The sequence below is a fragment of the Scatophagus argus genome, chromosome 20, assembly GCF_020382885.2.
Source record: "Scatophagus argus isolate fScaArg1 chromosome 20, fScaArg1.pri, whole genome shotgun sequence".
Classification (NCBI taxonomy): domain Eukaryota; kingdom Metazoa; phylum Chordata; class Actinopteri; family Scatophagidae; genus Scatophagus; species Scatophagus argus.
Window position 1 is genome coordinate 5,588,043 of NC_058512.1, and position 25,600 is coordinate 5,613,642.

At 41.7% G+C, this 25,600-nt stretch overlaps 2 protein-coding genes across 7 annotated transcripts; both read left to right on the forward strand.

Annotated features, from left to right (window-relative positions):
* Positions 1-1,327: 1,327 nt before the first annotated feature.
* On the forward strand, positions 1,328-13,881 carry hnrpkl (heterogeneous nuclear ribonucleoprotein K, like). 5 transcript variants are annotated; one of them, XM_046375302.1, is made up of 16 exons: positions 1,328-1,584; positions 2,674-2,780; positions 3,465-3,562; positions 3,659-3,715; positions 4,721-4,764; positions 6,143-6,215; positions 6,894-7,007; positions 7,237-7,365; positions 7,590-7,897; positions 8,510-8,563; positions 8,805-8,841; positions 10,552-10,567; positions 11,113-11,145; positions 11,265-11,332; positions 11,450-11,619; positions 12,441-13,881. In XM_046375302.1, exons 2-16 carry the CDS (start codon positions 2,720-2,722, stop codon positions 12,469-12,471), a joined length of 1,293 nt encoding a protein of 430 aa, XP_046231258.1. In that variant the 5' UTR covers positions 1,328-1,584; positions 2,674-2,719; the 3' UTR covers positions 12,472-13,881. The 5 variants fall into 5 exon arrangements, with proteins under 5 accessions (XP_046231258.1, XP_046231255.1, XP_046231256.1 ...); XM_046375299.1 differs by having other exon boundaries at positions 1,329-1,539; positions 2,671-2,780; XM_046375300.1 differs by having other exon boundaries at positions 1,329-1,539.
* Positions 13,882-14,056: 175 nt separating this feature from the next.
* On the forward strand, positions 14,057-24,621 carry LOC124051699 (guanine nucleotide-binding protein G(q) subunit alpha-like). Of its 2 annotated transcripts, XM_046375317.1 has the most exons (8): positions 14,057-14,337; positions 14,620-14,776; positions 17,214-17,398; positions 19,669-19,823; positions 20,093-20,221; positions 21,499-21,628; positions 22,087-22,240; positions 23,106-24,621. In XM_046375317.1, exons 2-8 carry the CDS (start codon positions 14,641-14,643, stop codon positions 23,294-23,296), a joined length of 1,080 nt encoding a protein of 359 aa, XP_046231273.1. In that variant the 5' UTR covers positions 14,057-14,337; positions 14,620-14,640; the 3' UTR covers positions 23,297-24,621. The 2 variants fall into 2 exon arrangements, with proteins under 2 accessions (XP_046231273.1, XP_046231272.1); XM_046375316.1 differs by lacking the exon at positions 14,057-14,337 and having other exon boundaries at positions 14,457-14,776.
* Positions 24,622-25,600: the final 979 nt, after the last annotated feature.

Below are 25,600 nucleotides of genomic sequence, written 5' to 3' on the forward strand. Positions count from 1 at the left end.
ATACAGGTTCAAGTTCTGTTTCTCACACAACTAACTCATTTGGTAAGTTTGGCTGTAAAATCAACATGACCCATTTAGACAAAAAACGTAAAAAATAAACCTGGTGGTGGTTGAACTCCGAGTTGGTGATTGGAGGATTAAACACTTTTGGGTAATTTGCAACAATTTTTTTTTTTACTGTCGCCGTTTTACAGACAGACAGTTTCACATTCAACTTTCATCATCCACAGTTTCATGTTTAGTTACTGATAACAAGGTTGTCCTGACCTGGCGGATCGCTGTCTTGCATGTGCACCATGAGGACTAGTTTAAATAAAAGTCCACTTTCTATCTTGCTTAACTGAAGTGCATGTTCTTCTGTACTGAGAATCCCTTTCTCCATCACCGTCTCCAGTTTTTGCTCAGTCAACAAAAACATTTCATCATTTTGTCTATATTAAGACAAATGAATCAACCTTAATTAGACAAATCTGCCAGGTTTTCTCAGTGATTCGTACTGACATGGGGAATCCCTTTGGGAAGTTTAAAGACAGTGCAACAGTGGTTTATACATCCAGGGGTTGGACTCAAAATGTCACACATGAACCTTGATGTTCTCGCACTGGTTCAGCGAAGTTACAGCCATAAGCCACTCCTGAGTACCAAAGATGTGCTGGTGTGGAGCAACATCCACAGAGTAAAACCTCACATTAAAACACCCAAAGCCCATTGTGGTTTTCGCTAAATTACCATGTAAGCATGGATCAGGGAGAAACTGCAACATAATGCATTGAGTGTGTGGTTGCCACTAATTAATTTTCATCATCACAAATATTTCTCAGAGTCTAAAGTAGCATCTCCAAAGGTCTTGTTTTACAGCCCAGTAATAATAATGATAAATATATATATATATATGTAATAAAAATATAATGTCATATAATACAACGAAAAAAACCCAGCAAATCTCCACATTGGGGGAAACTACAACGAGCAGATTTTTTTCATATATCAAATATTTGAATTAAAGTAGATTATCTGCCCATCAGCCCACCAAGTAATAGACTGAACCTTTCCTTTGGTTGTTTTTTGGTTGTAGTTTTGCCACTTATTCAGTCTGAATGGACGTTTATGAAACTGCATTTACGGTAACATGTAGTAGTAAACTGGATTCAAAGAAACCCTATGAATATATCTATAAAGTAACCGGACGGTCACGGGGGACTGTTGATAGGAGCGTGTGTCGCGCAGGCGGGGTTGTTGGTAACCTGACTGGAAAGGCTGCCTGCGAGCCTGAACTCGGGACACAAAAGCCACTGACCAGCCAGGGAGAGTTTGATAATTTGTTCTGCGCGGCCATACGCGTATCGATTCCTTTCGGTGAATTTAACGTGTCGTAGCCCCGCCCACCTGTGCTGACTTGACAAGCCTAAGTAACTAACCGCCGGGTGAGTGTCGACGAATCGAGCTCATCCACAGTGCCTTTTCTCCATGCTGAAAACGTGCGAACGCTTTTTGGCGAGGAAGCTGTGGACGGCCGCAGTGAACGTGGTTTTGCTGCAGGTTTGTTTTCCTGACTGTTGTACTTCTCTATTCCAGGGTAAAACGGTGCGTCATTTAACCTGTTTGTTAGCCACTGTTCGTATGGTTACATGTCACCGCTGACACTTCAAATATAGCTGGATTGAGCCGCCGTGCTGGTCATTTCTCGCCAGTTGAGTTAATGTTGTACAGTCGCAACGTGTACACTGTAGCTGCTAGACACGCCTCGCAAAACGCACAGAATGCAGCTGGCTAGCTTAGCTGCTCTGTTAGCTTAGCGAAGTCATGTCAACTTAGCCACAACGCAAAGGAGCTAGCTAACTTCTGTATCGGATGACAAACACGTTTTCGTTTTAGGTGTAAGGACTCGCATTCACAGTTTTATTCACATTCAGTTTCCTCGGCCGTTTGTTTTGATTTTACTCTGAGGTGAAAGGAAAAGAGATGCTCGTTATAACAAGTTACAGCGCGTCATGACTTTTCTCCACAAACGGCTCTTTTGCTCCGGGTGGCGATAATTCAGCCACGAATCTGTGTTTTTCTGCGGAATATCGATGCTTGCTGTAGCTGTGTGTGCTCTTGTAGAGCATAATACTAAATCCTGATCTGTGTAGGCGTTGACCATGCATCTCCTTATAACCAAGCAAGGCCTCCATACAGCAGGAATGCCTGCACAAGTCCAACCTAATATGCGGTGTTGATCTAGCAACAGTGGGCAGTGCATGTAGGCGGACCGTGCGCCTACAGCAGAGCTCACACTTAGGCGAAAGACACTTTTGGCCTTACAGAAAGTGATCAGTCCTACAACCTGGCGCAGGTACTCAGACCCCACTTGTTACCTGTTGGTTAACTATTGTAGGCTAATAATAATAACGATAATAAAGATTAATTGTTTCAGTTGTTTATCAAACAAAAATGTCATTCTCGGTTCCTAATTTCTAAATATTTACTGCTTATAAAATGAATGTCTTTGGGTTTTAGTTGGACAAAACAAGACATGTCAATACAGGAACATGTGATGGACATTTTTTTAGTATTGTATGGCGTGTGTTGCAGGTTAAACATTTTATCAATTAGCAGACTAACCGATGATGAAAACATCTGAGGCCCAGTTTGAAATGTACAATTGAATGTATCTTTGATTCTGATTAGTAGATCCAGGACGAGGAGCCTGTTTGCTTTCCAGTGCAGGTGCAAGACAATGGAGGTGAAACTCAAAGAGCAGGACGAGGACAGCACATTCAGCAACACTGACACGAATGGTAAGATCATACACATCTTCATTTTGATAAAGGGAAAAGGAGCCATTCATGACTAAATAATGTAAACTGCATGAATGAACTTGAGCATTAGGTAGAAAATGAACTGATCCTGTGTGTAGATACACCGGCTAATTACTTCACTCAAGGGAGGAAAAAGAAAAAAACTGACCATTTCTGGCCGCCGCTACATAGCATGTGGACATGTCAGATGGTTGAGGGATTCTCCAGTCCAAGATACTGCTGTTCTGTGGGCCCTGAGCAGATCTGCCAGTGTTTTAATCCAGGAAGGGTACACGGTGGTGCTGGACATAATCCAGGATACAGTTGGCTGCTGAATGAAACCCATTCTTAGGGTGGAACATCCTGTAGACCAAGCGCTCGCCATGTATTTATATTTTTATTCCTTCCGTTTAATCTTTTTTTTTTTTTTTTGTTTCTAAATTTGATCCATCGTGTGTAGCATTTTATTTGTGGTTATAGCGTTATTTTGCTTTAAGAGAAGTGTGATAATCCTGTTGAACTGTGGAAAAGTTTGAAGAACCAAAAACAGTTTTGTTTTTTTATTTTTTTTTTTTATGTAGGAAATTCTACAGGAAATTCTACAGTTATTACTCAGGCCGTCTGTTGTGACCAATGAATACCTCAAACAGAATGACTTCCAGGATTGATTGTTTTCCTTCTCAGGTAAGCGCCCAGCTGAGGACATGGACGAGGAGCAGGCTTTCAAACGTTCTCGCAACGCAGATGAGATGGTGGAGCTGCGTGTGCTGCTTCAGAGCAAAGTAAAGAACCATTCACATAGTGGGCAACATTATTAATATATGATATATATATATTTTTCCCCCCTATTGATCAGGGTGATTTATTTCTCTTCACAGAATGCCGGTGCTGTTATTGGAAAGGGTGGCAAGAACATAAAAGCCCTACGCACAGACGTGAGTAAACGGCTGAAATGCTGGTAATGTTTCTGCAGCTGAGGAGAGTTGGCCAATGCCCAGCTTAATGGTGTAATAAGCAATTCTAGTTGATTGTTAAGTTTCATTACCAGGTTATCAAGTACGCCTGGTCCAGGCCAACAGCCCCAAGCGTCAGTGTTTGATGACCTGTGAATGAGACATACAACCAGAATTGCTTATTATACATTTAAACTGAAAGGACTCTCAAGCCTAAATTTGAATTAATATAGCCCCCTCTGTTCACTCAGTACCCACAGAAACAGTCTCAGATTTCTCTGCAGCAGGTGTTAATCATTTGACATCAAGAATTGACATGTCAAGATGGCTTATGTGGCTTGACAAGGAAGGTCTTGTTAGACAGATCTGTTGTTGCCAGTCCTCGTGTGAGTTTCAACCTGATTCTGGTTCCCCTCACAGTGTTGAAGCTTTGAAGTGACAACAGGTGAATGAAAGCCTGAGTGGACATAGTCTCTCTCTCTCTTTCTCTCTCTCTCTCTTTTTTTTTTTTTTTTTTTTTTTTTTGCAGTGACATAAATCTCTATAGTGCTCCAGACTGTTTTTTTTTTTTTCCAAATATTTTTGTGCAGGTCACACTTCCTGTTCTTCGTTCAAGTCTCTCATTTCAGTTTTGGGTCAAAGTATAGCTTGTATTCAATTAAAAATGTATTCCTTCTCCCCCTCTTCCCTTCTCCTTTACTTTTTTGCTTTTATTTTTGGCCACCTTCCTCCGTTGCCCATGTACTGGATCGACATGCCCCTCCTGCGTTGCCCACCTTGACGCTGGCCCAACCTCCGCCCGCCCCTGAACGCCCGCCCGCCCGCCCGCCCACCTGACACTCCCGGTTGGCCCCGCCCATAAACCGTGCCCCTCCTTAAACGGGCGCCTAACTTGACAACTTGTGATTGAATGCCCCCTTCCAATGCCAACCTCCTCCACCACAACCACCACCACAACCACCACCACCACCACCTCGGCCCATGCAGTACAATGCCAGTGTATCAGTCCCAGACAGCAGTGGCCCAGAGCGGTATGTCCCACCAGTTATTGCCTCACTGCCTGATTAGAACAGTGAAACACATGTCTTTGATAACCTGCCTTCTGTTTCATTTTAACATTTTTATCAACATGACAGTATATTCCCCCTCCCCCAAACACCCCCCTCCCACTCCTCCTCCACTTGTAAGAGACGTGTGTTGTTCCCTTTGATTTTTCTGTCCATTTTAAGCATCTCCATTGAGTTGGACTTTTTCTCATTACAGTTTACTGTCCATGCAGAGAATCACTGACAACCCACTACCAAGTAGTTGGTACTTTATTGTTAGCGGCACAGCTGTTGGATGTTGTTTCCCCCCCTTGCTGTGATGTTTACTATTTACCATGAAACTTGTGTAAAACAGACATCTTTTTCTGGCTCTGTCCTCTGTGGCCCACCTGGCCCCCCTTACCTGCGACCCCACCCCCTCCTCCACCACCACCACCCCCTCCCCCTCACCCCCTCCACTGTTTTCAGCATCACTGTCCATGATTTCCAAGAGAGCGCTGGCTCTTGTCTGGAGGCTCCGTCCCCCCTCACTCTTGTCACTCATTAATGTCGTCTCTTTATTTCATTGTGCTGCATCCCTTCTGTTAAACTTCTCTCAGGCCTCATCAGATCAGAGCTGCCTGCCAAACCTTTCATAACCCCCCCCCAACCCCTCCACCCCTGCTCCTGTCCTATGGCACGAAGTAGCTGGTAACCTCTCACATTTCCTTCCCCACCCTCAATCTCTCTGCTGTGTTACTCTTTTCTACTGCCCACCTCGTCTCCTCCTCACCTCAGCCCCCAAGCCCTCCCCATCCCCACCCCCCACCCCCTCCCCCAACGCCTGGTCACAATGAGAAGGTGTGCTGGTGGCGCAGTTGTCATGGCAAGCTAATGTTTCAGTTTGTTTCGTTCCATTTCCCCAACTTGCTGGTGGTGGGATGGTAACCGAGCTCTCTCTCTCTCTCTTTCTCTCCCTCTCTCTCTCTCTCCACCGCTTGCTCTCTCTCTCTCTCTCTGTCTCTCTCTCTCTCTCTCTCTCTCCCCCCCTCCCACCCCCCCTCCCCCAACTCTGTGTGGCCAGTGTCACATTAATTTGAGCTGTTCTGAAGCTGCCCATCCTTCCAAGGCTTCTCTTACTTTGAAAATAATATTAGATTGAGTGCATGTCAGCTGCTTATTTAATCAGTCTAGTTTTGGGGAGAAATTGTAATTGTGCCTTGTATACAGCAGGCTTAATTTTAAATGTTATAGTTTGAAATGTCTTGTGAGTTTGTCCATAACTGTTTGCTGCTGACTGCTTCTCATGTGTTTTGCTTTGTGTTGTACTTTTTGTCCTCCTTGTAATGCCTTGCTTCCTCTTGGCCAAAATGGTTCCCTACAGGATCCTGAGTGTGAATGCCAGCATCGACACAATTGGGGAGATTCTGCTGAAAATCATACCTACTCTAGAGGAAGTAAGGCACCATTTTAATTACCCTGTTAAATCTGTGCACGCTAACAGTGGTGGATCATTGATGGTGTTGCATTATGAAATGTGTTGCCTGCTGAAAGCAAGAGAATAGACGGGAAAAAAAACAAACGTTTGGTGATAAATACGCCGAATTTGATTTGTTCATGTTGTAATGGAGTTCTGTGCAAGTTTTAAAGGTTTCCTTTGAAACGTCCTTTGGTTTGGTGCTGTTCCACTCGTTAACAGCTGGTGGCTGTAGCATGCCGACAGTGAAGAAAAACACAGCTAGTTTTTAAACATGAATGTAAACAAAGCTGATTCAAAACAATAATAATAATGATAAGAAAACAACAATCAGTATTGCAAATGTTATATGAAGTAAAGCACAACAATCGTCACATTTGCTGAAACATCTGTAAAACTGAGACCCAAATCTGGATCATACCTGCATCTCAAAGACCCGATCTGACTGAATCTTACTGTTATGGCCAGATTTAAACCCTCAATCTGACCGGAAACAAAAGCTATATTTTAGCTTTACTTATCGCTGATCTTTCCTGTGCAACAGGATTTCTCAAATTGGCAACTTGGACCATCTAAAGACAGAAATGCTCTGTTAATCAACATTGGGAAGCGTTTCAGGCCCTGCTGATGTTCGTGATCTTGTTTGGTGTTTCTGTAGTACCAGCATTACAGTGGGATTGATTTTGACAGTGAGCTTCGCCTGCTGATCCATCAGAGCTTGGCAGGGGGCATCATCGGGGTAAAAGGTGCCAAGATAAAGGAGCTGAGAGAGGTAGGACAGAGTCCAGATTAGCAGCAGCTTCGACACGATGCCTGGAGAGGACTTGTTAGGATAACTTTTTGTTGTTGTTTCACTACCAATAATGACATTACATACATGTATGAAAAGAGTCATTTTGGTTGCTGTCATAGGCCAGATTTCCAGAAAAACAATCAAAAGTGAATTCGATTGTGTGGATTTCTAATATGTAGTCTAATATTTTCATGTTTCCATGCACTAGAACACTCAGACGACCATCAAGTTGTTCCAGGAGTGCTGTCCACACTCCACTGACAGAGTCGTCCTGGTGGGAGGAAAGCCAGAACGTGTCATTGAATGTATAAAAGTGATCCTGGAGCTGGTGTCAGAGGTGAGTTTACATCTCTGAGGTCTGATGAAAGCCTCAGCATACTTTGTACAGTCATGTATTTCTTCTCAGATATGCAGGTATGACTAGTTGTAAGACAAGAGGCTTAAAGTTAAAGTTAAAACTTTACATGTTCACCAGTATTATCGTTTGCACGCTTCACAGCTTATTTGTACAGTTGTTTCAGAACAGAGCAGAGTCTGCAGTCTCTTCTCTTTCATTAAAAGGCGCCAATCAAAGGTCGTGCCCAGCCTTACGACCCTAATTTCTACGATGAGACATACGACTACGGCGGTTTCACCATGTTGTTTGAGGACAGAGGCAGACGACCCATCAGTGGCTTCCCCATTCGTGTGCGTGGAGGCTTTGAGCGCCTGCCCCCTGTTCGTGGCAGCAGACCCCTACCTCCCTCCAGAAGGGACTATGACGACATGAGCCCCCGTCGGGGTCCTCCACCGCCGCTGAGCAGAGGCGGAAGAGGGGGCAGCCGAGCACGTAACCTGCCTCTTCCTCCGCCTCCGCCGCCAAGAGGAGGGTGAGGAGTGGCACACTTACTGGGGGTGCTTTTGCGCCTAACCTGTTTGGCTTGTTTAAACAAGCTTTTGGCCTAGTGGTTTATTTTGGCTGGTGTGAAAGCTGACAATGAGGCGTGGATGAAATAACCAGACTGAGGCTGTCTGAAGGGGAGGAGCTCAGTCTGCTACCCGAGCAGACTCATCTACGGGGTTCAGTTCCAGTCTTGACCAATGATGCATGTAATTATTTTTTCATGACCTCTTTGTGACACCAGATAAGATAAATATTCTCAATTGGCTTATGCATGATTTGCTTTCTGTCACCATAATTTGATTCCCCTACTTGGATCCATGTAGCATTGACGCTGCAGGATGACAGCCACCCACACTGTCTAATCTGTGAGCTACTTGTCAGTCCATATGACCTCATGCGTACATCAATTGGTTTGTAAAAATTTTTACATGAAGACGAGCCGGACCTGAACTAAAAGACAACAAGGTGTTATGTTTTCATTGTTCCCGACCGAATGAACCAAACTACAGGAGCCAAAGCACCCTTAGATGCCAGATTGTTGTAGATGCGGTGAAATGTTTATATTTTATCTTTCCAACACACTTTCTCTTGTTTGCAGCGGAGACAGGTTCTCGCATGGCAGCTATCACAGCAGCATGGATGACAGACCAAGGTGAATATGAAGTGGGATTGTGAGAAATTTTTATTTCTCTGAAAAGCAGAGCGACAGATATCAGGAACGATGCTCATTAGTATAATGTCAGCCCACCAGCCCTGATTCAGAGTCTGGTCACAGGTCATATGTAGAGTCCTGCATGTCCTTTCACGCTTTCTAAAGCGTGTGACCATGCTCGATGCTGGAGCGTCTTCTGGAGGTAGAGAAACTATACTAATGCATATCTTTTTGTCTGCAGCGAGAGAAGAGGCCGAGGAGACCGTTATGACAGCATGGTGAGTGCCGTCTGTGTTTTCATGTTTGTAGCTTCCTGGTGGTCTGCCGTAGGTGTTTGAGAATTACTGTTTTAGATGAGGGGATTGGAATTCCTTTTTTCTGAGTGTAGTACGAGCACAGAGACACGGACACTATGATGCTTTTTCACTGTGTACGCACACTGATCTCGGCCTGTTGTTGCCTGGCAACAGTTGTCTCCCTGGTTACCATGGAGCAGCTGTAGTCCAGAGATCGACGAGGCGAGCAAATGAACTTGAGCTGAAACCAAAGCCATTCCTAAGCAGGTTCCCCTCAGGTCTTGGCTGCAAGCAAATTGTTTCAACACGAAGTAAAAGTACATTTGATCAAATTAATACCAGTAGATGCCAGTTAATCCTTGAGATTTAAGGACAGACATGGTGTGCTTGCGAACAGCATAAATATCAGATGTGTGTCTCTCTTCTCTCCCTCCAAAATGCAAATGAATTTCAGCAGCGAGAGCCTCAAGAGATGAAAAATTACTTGAACAAGATAAGAAGATAGATAATAAAAGAAGCTTATCCCTTTTTTCTCATCTGAAAGCTTCATAAATATGACATCTGGTTTGCTGTATAGGGCAGAGGCAAAGGTTGCAAAGTGTTAATGTATTCAACTACTTTAACCTTTGGCTGAAATGTTTTCGTTTGTGTTTTTTTGTTTTTTTTTTTAGGGTATGACCTTGCTCTAATTAAGGCTGCTACATATAACAATTAGAATAGCCAATGGCTTTCCATGGTTAAGTAACTTCTTACTCGGCACTTAAATGTCCCAGATATGAGCAAGTCTATTAAAAGTAGTAAAAGCCCAGATTATTTCCTGATCATATTGCTTTAAAAAGGTCACATGCAAAATAATATATTTTGACCCAGTTTCAAGTTTCTTCTTATTGGCTTTCTTTTCCAGCTTTTATCATCATACATTATTTTATGTATGCTTTTCTTTTGGCATCTACATCCCACCCTGTGCTGTATTACCCCAGAAAAAAAATCTTTTAAGAGCCCCTTTTATTACTGCCAGACTAACCAGAGGCCTGAGACCCGTGTGAACTCTTTTATAGTATATTAACTATTAATTGTTAGCTATTATATCCTGTCCTTGCCGGCTGGCACACACCAACATGCCTCTTGCCAATAATGGGAGTCCAGTTTTTGGGTCCACATGTCAGCTATTGGGGCCCGAGAGCTTTAAAGTTGTCTCTAAGGCATTTGTCACATTCTCACTTAAGCTTTTTTTTTTTTTAAATTTAATAATTCCAGAAAGACAAAACATTCATCATCTCACTATGCTCTCAAAGTTAGTTCAGATTGTTTCAGTGGCCTGCAGGCCTCCGATTTCAGACCAGTAATGTACTTTTCAGATAAAGTGGAATGGGATATTTGAAGCATGAATGTCACTGAAAAATGTGCAGGGACTGCTTAATGCTGTGGAATCAGCACAGACTCAGATCCTTGTGGAACATTTCCAGCACCTTGCTGAGTCTGTGCCTCAGATAATTCAGACTGTTCTGGATACAAAAAATGTTGCCAGTGCTGTCCAGGTTGTAATGTAATACAGAGCAGATCCAGAGTGTGTTGTAAATTACTGTGCGGAAAACTTAAAAGGTTCATATTGCATTATTGTGTCATAACAACAGTTTTATGCTCATCTTTTTTTTTTTTTTTTTCCCCCTTCCAATCGATCCTGAAATGCAGAGCGGAGGCGGATATGGTGAGTGTTGATGTTTATGTAAATCCGGCACAGATCTACAGTTATTTCATCAAAGAGAAATCATGTCTTCCTTACTTTACTTGGGACTTTGAAGCCATTGTTTGTTTCAGACTAATCTATGTAGGGGCTCCTGCATAGATACTGTGCTGTTGGTTTTCAAGTTTTAGTCCTCCCTGATTACATTACGGAATATTAAAAACATGTCTTAAGCAAAATGCTGTCCAGTAGCACCACAATGAACTATGACCTCAGTGCTAAAATGTGGTTTATTTACCACCTCCGTGACTGCGTGGAGAAAACCAGACGTTACAGGCATCGTCAGGCAAAGTCGAGTTTATTAGACTGAACAAGTGCACCTAATAAAACAATTTAACTCAGCTAAGCTGTTGCTACATGAAGAACTTCTTTGAGCCACGTGGAGAGAAAATGTGCTTGTCCTGGACTTTCTTTTCCTAGGTTGCTTGTTTACTATCACATTATCTCTTGTCTTTGTCCCTGTGGTGTATTTTCACTTTTCACTTTCTTGCTTCCTTTTGTTTTCAAAGACAACAATTCTTCCTGGGAGCACTTTCAGTCCGGTGAGTGGGGATGGACTACCATTGTCCCAGTGTCTTCCTTCCTATCCTAAAGGGGTTGTTTATTCTCGTTGCATGTTTTAGTCAAAGACAGATTGACCTTAAATGTCTTCCTCCTGTAGGTGGCAGAGGCTCATACAGTGATATCGGAGGCCCAGTCATCACAACACAAGTCACCATCCCGAAAGATGTGAGTAAGACGTCTACGCACGCTCAGAAAAACACGCCACTGTTGCAGCAAAGAATGAAAGCGAAGACATTTCATTCCTAAATCCATTTTCAGTTGGCCTTTGTGCTTGTTTTGCAGCTGGCTGGCTCCATCATCGGCAAAGGCGGCCAAAGGATCAAGCAGATCCGCCATGAGTCAGGGGCATCCATCAAGATTGATGAACCACTAGAGGGCTCTGAGGACCGCATCATCACCATCACAGGAACACAGGACCAAATCCAGAACGCCCAGTACCTGCTGCAGAACAGGCATGTGCTCCTTTGATTTGGCCCAAAACTCCTCTCACTTGAGCTGTGTGGTCTCCTCTGATGCACAGTCACTGCTGGCTGCTGCGTTAACTTTGACTTAATTGTTCTCAAGGGTAAATTTGTCTCTCACACACGGTCCTAATAATAAAATTTGTTAAGAATATATTAACCATTTTGGCCATTTGTTGAGAAATTGACAGCAAAAACCGAACATCTGAATGGTGCCAATGTGTTGGTAATCACTTCCTGGTTTTAGTAATCTTTTAAGGGGAAATGCTGAATGCGGTATATGGTTTCAGCCTCACAGGTCTGTTCCTTTTTCCACATTCACAGCTGTGTCGTGTTATTGACAAAAAAACGAAACAGAACAGTTTATTGGCAGATTAATTGATTATGAAAAATATTTTAATAAACTTCATATTCAGACCTGACGTTTTAGTGAAAATACTGAAAAAAAAGCCCACACTGAAGATTGTTTTGCGGCCTTAAATAAAGATAATATAGCTCATTATGCCAGGACATAAGGGTTTTCAGCCTGCTTGTCTCAGACCAGTATTTCATCTTGAAGAGCATTTCTGTACAGAAACTGCTTTTTGTCCCCCTCATTGCTGGCTAAGTTGGACTCAGCATCCGCAGCTTATTTTCAGCCTTGACCCTTGGCATGCTTTTTATTACTAACAATTGTATTGCACATGCACAGTGTCTAACAATTTGCAGAATCTAGCATGAACAGCTCATGACCCATGTCATGTCAGGTCCTGTCCAAATAAATATTCCTCATGTTATGAAATGTCCTTACCCTTATCCGTCTCTTCTCTCAGCGTGAGGCAGTACTCTGGTCGGTTCTTCTAGGAGGAAGGAGGTGAAGAAGAAGATGATGATTGAAGCCATGCTGCCATACTGTTTGCTCCGTCTATTCAGAGCCCACATTCCTCTGCTTTGGGTAGATGTGCTCCCCCCCGACACCCCACTTCCCCCTCACTATCTCACACTACAGCATCTGTTTATAAATTTTTATTTTGAGGACAAATCTTAAGCTGTCAAACAGCAAACAATGAGTCAGCAACATGTTTCTGTGCTGGTGTAATTATTTTTTAGGAGATGTTTGTGTCATCGTAAACTCATCTGTGAGATAACTTTTGGTGTTGTGAGCTGCCCTGGGCCCTTATCTCCCTCATTTCAGTACAGCATGCTGAATGTAATCTTTTTGTAAGGAGCATTATGTGATTTTTCTTTTTTTTTGTTTTTTTTTTTTGCCCCCCCCCCCCCCTCTAAAATGTTTAAGCACACTCTTCGAATGAAGACGCATGCTCTTGGAATAGTTAAGAAACCCTATAAATAAACTTTCATTTGTACACAGCATCCCTTTCCACTGTCATATGAATTGCTTTTTGTAAGATGGGTTTTAATGCAGCGGTTTGACATTTAGTCTTGCTTGTTTGTGTCTGGCAGAGAGATAAAGCCAGCCTTCTTAGATGAAATGTTTTGTTGCCCTTCTTCCGCATTTATACATGAGTATTTGAGTTTTGGTTGGTTGAAGAAGCAATTTGAAGACCTCACTTTGGGCTCTGGGGAATTGTGATCAGCATTTTCCACATTTTTCTGGACTTAATGATTCATCTGAAAAAAAAAAAAAAAACAATCGGCCGATTAACTGAAAATGATTGTTGCAGCGCTAATCTGTACCTTGTGTGTGACTGTGGTATCAGTCTTCTCATATCTCTGCCAGAACAAGCATATTTTCAAAAATGTCATTTTGTTTTTGTTTTAAGTTGAGATAAATGTGCCAGTGTGACATAGCAAAAAAAAAAGGTTTTTTGTTTTTGTTTTTCATTGAAAGACAAGGAGGTGTACAAAGTGTGTGTGTGTGTATATATTTACATAGAAACAGTAATTACGTGAGTGGTTAGATAGGCCCAGGATACTTTCTATACTTTCTTGGAAAGAGATGGCGCCAGCAGACAAATTTAGTAATCTTATTTTTTTTTTCCTCTCTATTTGATTTATTTTTCTTCCACTCACATTGACGGACTCGCTGCAATGCAACCTTAATATCTGACCTGTTAAATCCAGTTAATGTTGCACAAGTGTTTTTAATTTTGACAGTTTGGAAATATTCTTAAATGTGCAGTTTGATGCGAGGAGTCCACGAGTGGCGGCGTTTATTTTCATTTTACTTTTTCTGTCATGTCATATCTCTGATGTCTGATATCTGTGGTCCCTGCAGGTAAATAAAATAAATAAAAACCCTGTCGCACAGTTCACCGAGTGTGTGTGCGTGTTCTCAGTTTCATCAGAGGAATAAGAAAAAAGATCTGGCTCAGTTGGTGTAATTGGGTTTTGCAGTTGAGTGTGATGTGTGTGTGTGTGTGTGAGCCCATACATGCATCCGTAGTTTACTCGTTAACACCGGATATTTGTTCCCATAGTGTAATAAGCCCACACGGTTTCCCATCAGAGCACAGCCCTCCGTCACATGGTCCGCTGTTGGTTTTCACCCAGGACAGGGAAGCTGGAGGACTAACAACACTGGACGCAGAGGAGGAAAAACAGCGTGCTTCTCCTTTAGCAAAGATTGAAAAAAAATAACGTGGCTTGAGAGTAATTTCTTTGCCCTGGAGAGAATGACTTCTGCCAGTTTTTGTTATTTTGTAGCGCTATAAAGTGAAAACTCCGCCATATTCAGCCCACCACGCCCGGGGAGCTCAGCCAGCAGGGGTAAAGCCTCGCTACTTCAGCCTTTTTTTTGTTCAAGTTGTTGCACAAAGTTGATTTCCTCTTTACAGGAGGGGAACAATGCAATAGAGGCAGCCTTGCGAGTAACCACTACTTCCTTAAATGTACGTTTGTTAGAACATTGTTTGCCAGCTGAGGAGACACTGTGTTGGCGTACGCAGTGGTGATCCTGCAGGGGTTAATCAAAATCAGATTTACTTGAGGATACTCAGGGCTTCTCCTTCCTGTGTAACCAACATTATGTATGTGTCTGTTCCTTGGAAGGGGAAGTGTAATCCAGGAGAAATGATTCTGAGCTCCGTGGGGGCTTGCTGCCTCAGCCCAGAGGCCAAAGAGGCTCGCAGGATCAACGATGAGATTGAGAGGCAGCTCCGCCGGGACAAGAGGGACTCCCGACGGGAATACAAGCTGCTCCTGCTCGGTAAGGGACGACACTGGCGTGGGAGGTGATAAACAGTGGCGGAAGTAGTAACCAGACCTTCTACAACTGTAAAGATACCGCACTCGACATTTGTCTTACGTGCCCAAGTGTGAAAGTATTGAAAGTGTCAAAAAGTAAAACTGAAGTTTATGATTAGATTTTCATTGCTGAAGCATTAATGTGTGCGTTGAGATGGGTCGTATTTTAAATATTATCTGTGGTGTTTGGTGTTTTTGTGATAGTATTTTATGAACTGATCATATATTTTTTTATGTAAAGTTAGCAAAAATACTTTATTTTTTCTGCAAAGTAGTAGAAGAAAATACTGATATCCAAGTAAAGTACAAGCAGCTCAAATCTGTACTAAGCAGATGTGCTTCCCACAGCTTTTTATGACTAACTGTTATGGTCAGACACATTTTATCTTGGAAGCAAAGGTTGCATCGTCATTTGCTGTGAGTGCGTTTAAGGGCTTCCCACAGCTTTTTTATGACTAACTACTATGGCCAGACACATTTTATGTTAGAAGCAAAGGTTGCATCGTTATTTGCTGTGAGTACATTTAAGGTGAAGTTGCAGTCGTGTTGGTTGTGGCTATTCTGCGCTGGAAAATTTAATTTGACCCATGCTGAATGTAGAACCCGCCTTTAGCTTCAAAAATCAGATGTGTAGCTTCAGAGCTCTTTAAAACAATGAACGCATGCTTTGAAGAAGTGTGAACTTTGAAACTGTACAGCATATTAGATTTAGATCAGTCAGAATAGATGTACCAAGTGTAAATCTCTGAATATATTCATCATCTTCTCTAAAACTTTCAAATATTGCATGCTTAATTGATAAAAAACAAACTTCAGTCTGTTTGAAAAGCCCTCTAATTGTCGCCGATGAGTGCTTTTATTTACAACTTCATCAGGTTCTGTTGGCGAGTCACAGGCAGTCACTGGTGCGATGGCAAAATACTGTCACCTCACCAGTCGCTCACATTACAGTAATGAAATAAGTCCAAGATTGCACAAGAGTGAGATGTGAACATACTGTACTCACAATATGGACAAACGTCAAATACTTATGCTTTTGTTTTTGTAAATAAAGACAACAGGCATAGGCATAAGGCTGGTGAAATTCTGTATCATGTTTTCAACAAATCAACAAAGTAATGTCCAGCTACACCAGGCTAGTTTAGCATATTAGCATGCTACCATCTGCTACAGTTGAAGTTGATGGAGTGTCATTAGTTTTGCAGGTTTTTTGTCATAAACAAAAACAGTGAACGTAAATGTACACAAATATTAATTAATAAACATAAATAATGACCCGATGATGAAAAGTTAAGGGATTACCAAACTTACTACCTGCTTTCTGCAAAGTAGAGGTCTGATGGACTAAAAAAATTCCAAATGTCAACTTCATTGTGGCGCTAGAGGAAAAGTCAAGACATAGCTAAGGTGAAGATTCATCCTCTGTTTACCATGAATATCTGGTGCTTACACAGACAAAAGCATCCAGACACATCTCTTTATGAAGCTGTTTTTCAGGGTTTGGGCTTGACCCTTTACTTCCAGTGAAGGGAAATCTTAATGCTTCAGGACACCAAGACATTTTGGACAATGCTATGCTTCCAACTTTGTGGCAACAGTTTGTTGAAGGCCCTTTTCTATTCCAGCATGACTGTGTCCCAGTGCACAAAGCAAAGCTCCATAAAGACATGGTTGGATGAGTTTGGTGTGGAAGAACTTGACTGGCCCACACAGAGCCCTGACCTCAACCCCATCCAACACCTTTGGGATGAACTGGAACGGAGATTGTGAGCCAGGCCTTTTGGTCCAACATCAGTGTCTGATCTCACAAATGCTCTACTGCATGAATGGGCACAAATTCCCACAGAAACACTCCAAAAATCTTGTGGAAAGCCTTCGCAGAAGAGTGGAAGCTGTTATAGCTATAAAACTGTCTATGTATATAGAAAGTAATGTCATTAAAGTCCCTGTTGGTGTAATAGTCAAGTGCCCTAATGCTTTTGTCTATACAGTGCATTTCAGTCTGGACCATAATGGTGGACTAACAGACTGACATTGCCATCCACTGAGTATTGCTGCTAGCCGTTACTGTGCCTAATAATGAAACAATCAAAAACACATCAGTATGCCACATCATAACACTTATTCTGTTACCATGAAGATGAACATTTTTGAGTTGATCTGGTCGGCTGAAAATGTTCCCAACAAATACACAGATTACAGTGCCAGTTTTTTTAAAAAAATGAAGCTATAAGTTTGTTTGTAGCTGTTCATAAAAAATTATAGGGTTGAACGCCACAAACATGATGACAAACACAAACGAGTATTGAAGGACACACTGATTTGTTGACAAAAAAGTCAAATCATGTCAGTCTTACATGAGTGTGTACAATAATGTTATGTATCGTTTTGTTGACTAGGAACTGGTGAAAGTGGAAAGAGCACTTTCATCAAGCAGATGAGGATCATCCACGGTCGCGGATACTCTGATGAGGACAAGAGAGGCTTCACCAGGCTGGTCTACCAGAACATCTTCACAGCCATGCAGGCCATGATCCAGGCCATGAACACATTACAGATCCCCTACAAGTATGAAATCAACAAGGTAGATCAGACTGTTGTCTCTCTGTCCTTTTTTTTGCTGCTTCACACAGACAGATTGAGAAAGAGGATTTGCCACACACTGCTCCACAGCAGTGTGTGCGAGGTTTATCGTCTCAGAAGTTGACAGAGCCTGCAGTTTGTATTCAGGGTGAAGTACTTCTGGTAATTTGCAACAGTGTTTAGTTTTGCAATCCTGCTGCCAGAGAGTTTTGTCTATTTACGGAAAGGACATGTGATGGTTCACTGCAGGCATGTAAAGACAGGTACTCCCGAGCCAAATACAAGTCAGAGACAAAAGAGGAAGGGAGTCAGAGGATTCCCCATTAATCATACAGGAATCTGTCTTCGTCATGCCAACAGTAGAGCTTATTAGTCACACACAATTGTGCTGGTACACGCAAATATATTACATTAGTCGAAGTTTTAGGTAAGACTCAAGTGAGAAGAGTCCACTTCCTGTGCTCTGTGATAATGGAGAGAAGGGATGGAGGGCCTCATGTGGCCATCACAGACTTTTGGCAGCATTAAACATACCTGAGTCAGCATGCTGCTCACAGTTTTCTTTCTTTTTCTGCCTCTGAGTGATGGTGATGTTCTGTAGAAGCTTACAGCAATGCACTCTTTGTCACTGAGCATGCAGATAGTAGTACTGAAGTGCAGAGTGGTCGAGCTTTTCACTAAACGTCTACCCCCATGTGGAGATTGCCCTTTTTCAAAACAAAAGACATGGCCAAAAGTGTAAGAAATTCATTAATGTGTTAACCTGCTAAAATAGAAGCTGCTATTATTAGCATCCTGACTAACTAGCTTACTGCCTATAGTAGAGTGTTACTGCCAAGGTTAAGGAGTCTTGTTTAGCATAGCAGCATACCTGTGGCCTCTTTTTTTTTTGGAGCTTAATTAAATAGCTAGCAACGGCTGATAATAGTCGTTGTTTTAGCCAAAATAATCACCTCTCACTGGCTAGAAATGAGATGCCTGTATCTTTCTACTCCTGTTTGAAATCGAGGATCCATTGAAAATTTCTAAAAAAAATTTGAGGGCCAAACATGCTGAAGAATTTTTCAGTACTTAGTCTTACAACCTGGTGGGTGTGACACAGCAAATATGTTGCTGCCACTGCTGTCGGAGAATTTGATAATGAGCTAAACAACAGAAATAGTATAGATTAGTATTTCATAACACTGGAACATCAACAAAATGACAATTGCAGTATGTCTGCAAAAGTACCCTATACAAAAAGGCTGTTTATCGATGCGTAAATACGCTTAGAGTAATAATTCACCCATAAATGACAATGAAAAGTTTGCTTCCAAGTGTCTTCTGGCTGAACGATTGCACTGTGGGTCCAGGGAAATATTTATTATTAATCAGACACTAATGGTAAGTTAGAGAGACTGGGAAATCCAAGAAGACACAGGACATCACTTTACGAACCCTGAAGACATGACCTGGAACACACAGCAGGCTTTGTACTTGGTTTGGTGTGTCTATGAATGCATAAGAAAGGAACGAAGAAAAATAGATACACCGAAGCAAACAAAGGGTTGAAAGTATAAGTACTTTCTGTGGTAGTTAAGTGCAGTGCATTGCTACATCAGTTTACTGTGGAGGCTTGTGGCCGGGGATTACAGCAGGAGTCAAAAGCACCATCTCTGGTGACTCAGACACACTTTGTCAGAGTTTAAGCTTCATGGTTCGCCGTCATCAGAACATGAGTGGAGTTAAAGTTCAAATCATTTGATCTCTCAATGCTTAAGGTTGCCTTGCTGCTAGGTTTGACATCACTTCTCTGATCATCTCTAAGTAAATTCTGCTGGTGGAGACAAACAGAATAGTCTCAGAAACATTAAAATGTTACGTTTGCTCACTTGACATGGAAGCAGACTTTCTCTTTCGCATCGTAGGTTTGTGTGTTTACAAGAGCAGGTTGCTTCAACAATCAGGTTCTGGGTTACAGAGCATCATTTTTTTAAGTCAGCCTTGACAAGATGTGGCGCAGTCTGTGAGCTAAAGTGATTCTTTCACTTAGCGAGAATATAGATGAGGCTAAAGTTGTTTTTTTTATTTCTTTGACTTATTCAAGTACATATCTGTAGTGAGAGATGCTCGCTTCGCAAGGCCAATGGCTTCTGCACATCTCCTCTCTCTTACATTTAAACAGAAATTTGTCATTCATAATGCTACAATGACAAGAGCACAAACATTATGACATCATGCTCGTCATAAATGCCTCTGCGTATTTGTTTTTGTCTTTCTGTTGTCGTTCAGGCCAACGCCAGTATTGTAAGTGCAGTTGATGTGGAGAAGGTCACAACATTAACAAACCCTTATGTGGATGCCATCAAGAGCCTGTGGAGTGACCCGGGGATTCAGGAATGTTACAATCGGAAGAGGGAATACCAGCTCTCAGACTCAGCCAAATAGTGAGTGGACACAGAAACTCCTCAGACGTTGCCAAATAGTTTCCACTGTTTCCTCCGCCAGTTGTCTGTTCAGGGCACTCAGGAGGGTTCAGGTTCATCCCATTTAAGGTTGTTGACAAAGGGCTTATTAGCAAAGAAACAGCATTTAAATTCTCACAAACATCCATCACTTGAATACTTTACGATAAATGTCTCCTTCGCCCCTCTCCTGGGTCTGTATCACTCTTAACTTTGCTTTCTCTCTCCGGTTTGTCCTCCTGTGTCAATAGCTATCTGAATGACTTCGATCGGATTGCTGCTACGCCTTATCTGCCAACGCAGCAAGACGTTCTGAGGGTCAGGGTGCCCACAACAGGTATTATAGAGTACCCCTTTGACATGGAGAACGTGGTGTTCAGGTGAGTGTTTCATATTGCTGTTTTATTTTGTGTTGTGATGGTGTTACTGCAGCTGAGGCCATAAACAGTGAAAAAGTACTTGTCCGAACGGGCAGCCAGTGGAGATAAAATCTGATATCATGGAATGTGCAGTTGTTTTGTTGAAGTTTACTAGATGAAATGATATAGGGATGTCTGTTTTGGGATGATCCACTTAACCACTTAATCCACTTAAGATTTCATGGAACAGGCTCATATATTGTCCAATATTACCCACAAAAACCTTTGTATAAACAACATAGTTTACTCTGCTAGTTGCCTGGTATAGTGATGTCACTCAGCCCTACTTCAGAGTTACTTTAGCAGCTTATTGCCCCTGCATCTGTAGATAGATGGCAATGTGACGCCACCACTTTGGTCCAAGCTGAAATATCTTTTAGATAGATGGCCATGGGACTTTGTACATTTTGACATTCATGGTCCCCAAACGTAAGCTACTGATTTTGTTGATAACCCTGACTTTTTCTCCTGCAACGCTGAACTGTCAGCCTGCACTCTGCACTCTGTAGCATGTTAGCAACATCTTAGTGAATGTTAACATGCCTTAGTGTTTACCTCAAAGCACCTTTGTTCCAATGTGCAGCCTCACAGAGCTGCTAGCATGGCTGCAACCATTTATTTCTTCCTGTGTCAGCATTGTTGTGGAAGTACTAAATTGAAAGTAAGTACTGAGTTGGAAGCCATTATGTTGTGTTAGTCTTATTAGTCTCATGTGAGCACAGCTTGACCTTCTTTAGCAATTAATTGTCAAAGGTCCATGGTCGTATTTTCCCCATTTACTCTGCAAGTTTCATCTGTTATGTCAAATCAGGCTGCTTTTGTTTCTGTATTACATTACATTCAATTGCTATCATTTACGGGATCACGAAACATTTAAGACCCACGGTGAAATGGGCAGATTGTTTGTGGAAGTGGAAGTTTCTGTCCCCAGAATTTAACCTTGGCTCAATAAAGTTGTCGAACATAGATGTTGCGTAATGACAATAATAAAGATAGAACTGCGCAGTAAAGTGATTTAATGTTGATTTTGGTGTTCAGCCCTCAGCCTGTTCAGTCATCTTGTCTACATTATAAATGATGATAAATCAACAAAAAAGATCTTATCATATTATCTACATTAAGAGATTTCATAATTTGATTTATCACCACAGCCCAGCCCTGAATATAAACAATAAAACTGTCTGTATATTGCTAATATGATGTTTTTTTTCCATGATGGCTTAACCTTGTGGCTGCAGGATGGTGGATGTGGGTGGCCAGCGTTCAGAGAGGAGGAAGTGGATTCACTGCTTTGAGAAGGTCACTTCCATCATGTTCCTGGTGGCACTCAGCGAGTACGATCAGGTCCTCGTTGAGTCCGTCAGTGAGGTGAGACCAAATGATTAGCAATCATAAGCACAAACTTCTTCTTTGCAAACCCGTTCCTAGGAGTTCACTTGGGGATAATGCAAAGAAAATGGTAGGGACACAAAGGGACATTGTTTCCTTTGTTTAAGGCTAAACTTGTTAGGTAGAGATGATGACCCAGATTTCTGTAGAGTCCAGCACTAGTCTGGTTTCTCTCCTTCTCTTTTTTCTCTTTCTTTCTGGTCTCAATGATAAGCCTCACACTGACCCTCCTTTGCGGCAGTGCACACAGCTCATCTGCAGGGGGAGCTCTTTAGTCGTTCTGTCACCCAAGTGCACTCAGCAAGGCTCGTTCACTTGATTAGATTATTGAACTTGCTCACACAGACAATCACTGCTTAAGTACTGCCGTCTAACAATACATCTGATTTCATATTTATGCCCATGCTTAGGCTTTTGTGTCGTGTGTTTTTTCAAAGAATCGCATGGAGGAAAGCATGGCCTTGTTCCGTACAATCATAACCTACAAGTGGTTCAAAGAGTCCTCGGTCATCTTGTTCCTCAACAAGAAAGATTTGCTGGAGGAGAAAATCATGTACTCGCATTTGGTCGACTACTTTCCTGAATATGACGGTAAGATTAAAGGTGATGAAGGCTGGAGCTGAGCATGATGGTGTTCGTGTTTCATTCACAACATTATAAGAACTTGATTAAGCTACATCTACATCTGCTGTAGGTTTATGTAGAATTGCTGTGTATTTCCTCTTTTTGGAAGAAGTAACAGTCATCCTTTTACAAATGGTGAAGTCATAAGCAATAAAACACTCTTTTACTTCATTCAAAACACTGAGTGGCTTTCCTGCCACAGCTCACTGTGCTCTGGTATGACCAGCAGCTTATAGTGGCTAATGTTAGCTAGAGTTAGCCAACTTATATTACTGTGTTTCAGTAACTGTCTTTATTAGACAGTTTCGGCATATCACAGGTAAACATTTGAATAGTTTTATCCCAGAAATAAAACAACAGGTAAACATGCAGAGATGTGTTTTGTTTTCAGTTTTTGGTTTTATTCACCCTCAGTCAGACCTCCTAATGTTGATCTTTAAATTGTCGGATTTGGACAATTGTGTAGTACTTTTAAATGCTAAAATGTAGCCTTAGCACAACAGAAAAGAGTCAGAAGACTGATTCAGTACATATCTAATAAGTTATTTAACATCAACAACCTTAAGTCATGGTAGAACAAATATGGCTGTAGCAGCATGTATCGAACTGGGTGTGTGTTATTGCTTATGAATTAACCTTGTCATTTGTAAGAGGAAGTTGTTGTCATTTCCTCTTTCAGAAGTTACACAGTCTTACTTAAATGTTCCGCAATTGTTTTATATTGCAGGGCTAGCCTGTCTTAGCCTGTATTCTTAAGCTTTTATGTACCCACTGCTTAAAATGCTACAGTGACATTCAGGTGCTGTTTTTGTCCTCTGTCTCTTTCTCGCAGGTCCCCAGCGGGATGTCGAAGCCGGAAAAGAATTCATTTTAAATATGTTTGTCTCCCTCAATCCAAACGAGAAAAAAATCATCTACTCCCACTTCACCTGTGCCACAGACACGCGCAACATTCGATTTGTCTTCCGCGCGGTGAAGGACCACATCTTGCAGGGCAACCTGGAAGTCTACAACCTGGTTTAAAAACAGTGGTGTGTACTGCTGTAATTCAATGGGCTTTGTACAGCTGGCAGTCAGGAGAGCTCTGCAGTGATTCAGTTTGCCTCACGCTGCTGCTGAACACTTAAATCCAAAACAGGACATTGAGAAGCTACAGAGCATGTCGCCAAATGACTGTACTACTGATGTATTTCAAATTTTCCTGTTAGGCTCTTTGAAAATGGATGTCTCCAACTATAATGAAGTGTGTCCTGGCAATTAAAGTGCTGCTTTAGTGAGGAGTCTATTATAGCATGCACTCTGAAATTTATAGAGCTCTTTGTGAACGTTTTCAAGCAGTAACAGTAGAAATACACATTGATGGATTGAAGGGAGGGGCTATTTCTATGCCCTCAAAAGACTCCGAGGACTTGTAATGTTCTAGGTTTCTCCTTCAGGGAATCTGTGGAAGTGAATGTAGACTTAACTGCAATGCAGCACTTCACATCACTAACCCAAGTTGGTCATAGTTTATTTTTTTAAGTTAAAAAACTATTTGAAATACTCTAATCAGTTTGTGTCTTGGCTTAGTGGTTAAATGAGTCATAATTAACACTAATGACACACTTACTTTATTTCATGTGTTGACACTGTGCATTTTATGTTCCATATGCGTGTCTCTCACATAGTTGTGTACTATCATTTCAGCAAGTTCATTTCAAGTTTCACCAAAGTTGGTACACTTTGAATATGTCTGTCATGGCATTATTCAGTCCTAAACCACTTTTTATTAGCACAATATTAATATTTTATGCAACTTAACACACACATTTCAAAGGGAATCCTGCTGTTTCAAAGGGAATCCTGCTAGATTCTGCTACACTGGCATTCTTTCAAGTCTTAGTTTGTTAAAGCTATAGAATTAAGTGATCAGGGACTATGTGATTTGAGTATTTTCCTACCTGAAATAAAAAACAAAAACATTTGCCCCATTATTTATCTGAATGCATTTTGTAAATATAACATGGTACAGTATGTTTTCGTCACCTTTAGCTGCATCAGGGTCAGTGTTGTTGAAAGGCTAACTAACTACTGAAGAGGGAACTGTTGTTAAATAATCTCTGAGGCATTAAACTAGTGCCTTTTTCATCTTAATCATATGCTGTTCAAGGGTATCAAATGCATGAATAAAAAGCTAATGAGAGCGTATCCACGGCACTAATGTTTACACGACCCTCTCTTCTTGTTAAAAATAATTACAGCCTAATTTGAAATGGTTTAATTTATGGTTCACTGTCACTGGGATATCTTAATGCAGTCTTACTGTTTTGTAATGTAATTGGATAAATAAAAAGACATTTTGCTGTTCATTTGTTGCTCAATTTTCCATTCTGTGTGTCGTGTGTTTACAAATCAGCTCCAACACTCTGTTGGTTTTGCATTCAAGTGTTTGTCATCTTGGCTGCTCCATCACCTCATCTGGAGCAGTTCTGGTCCTGAAATCCTCCTCTGTGATACATCCATCTGGCTGGAGCCTGCAGCAGCACTTCTGTTACTGGTCCGTATTGTTGTACACTACACAGGGATATAAAGTGGCAAACAGCCTTTTTATATTTGGAGGAGGACAAACACTGAGAGTAACGTGGCAGTGGTGCATGGCACCCGTGATGTCCAAGGGTGGATGCAGTGGGTGAGAAGGCTACTGGCTACGTTATCTTTGCTGCTCTCTTCCATATTTAATCAGACCCAAATATTCCCTGAGTAAGTGTGGTCATCCACATGGTCTCCTTGGGGCTGTGCAGCCAGCACAACAAGAATTTTAAAGTGTGCTGATGACTGCAGTGCCAATGAAAACAGCCACGATCCTGTCGTTGTTTCATTTGTATATTGATGTGAGGGTATTTCTACAAAAAAATGCAACAAAAATTAAGGACATGAGTAAATCCTATCATCAAGGTACAGGTGGTAGGCTGTAGAGAACTGCAAGTAAGTTGGGATTTAATTGTTGAGCTGAAGTTTCATTGCGGACAAGATCCTCATTATCCTAATTTATATATGCTCTATGGTGAGTCTGTTTTAACTTTTTGTTTTAATCTGATGGTTTGGGAATCTCAGGCCAAGAATGCATTAACCAGATGAGAGTGACACAGCAAGATGTTGCAGAGTATGCTATCTGACCTGTTTAACAAGCAGGTCTGAATTTCAAATTTAGCCTTGTGGCTTGCGGTTCAGATTTTCACTAACAGCTACAAACATTCACTGTGTAGACTGGACACCAATGAAGACTGTTGTTGGACTTCACTCCCACAATCCTCTCGCTGTTCTGTATGTCTGTGTGCAGAAAAACCA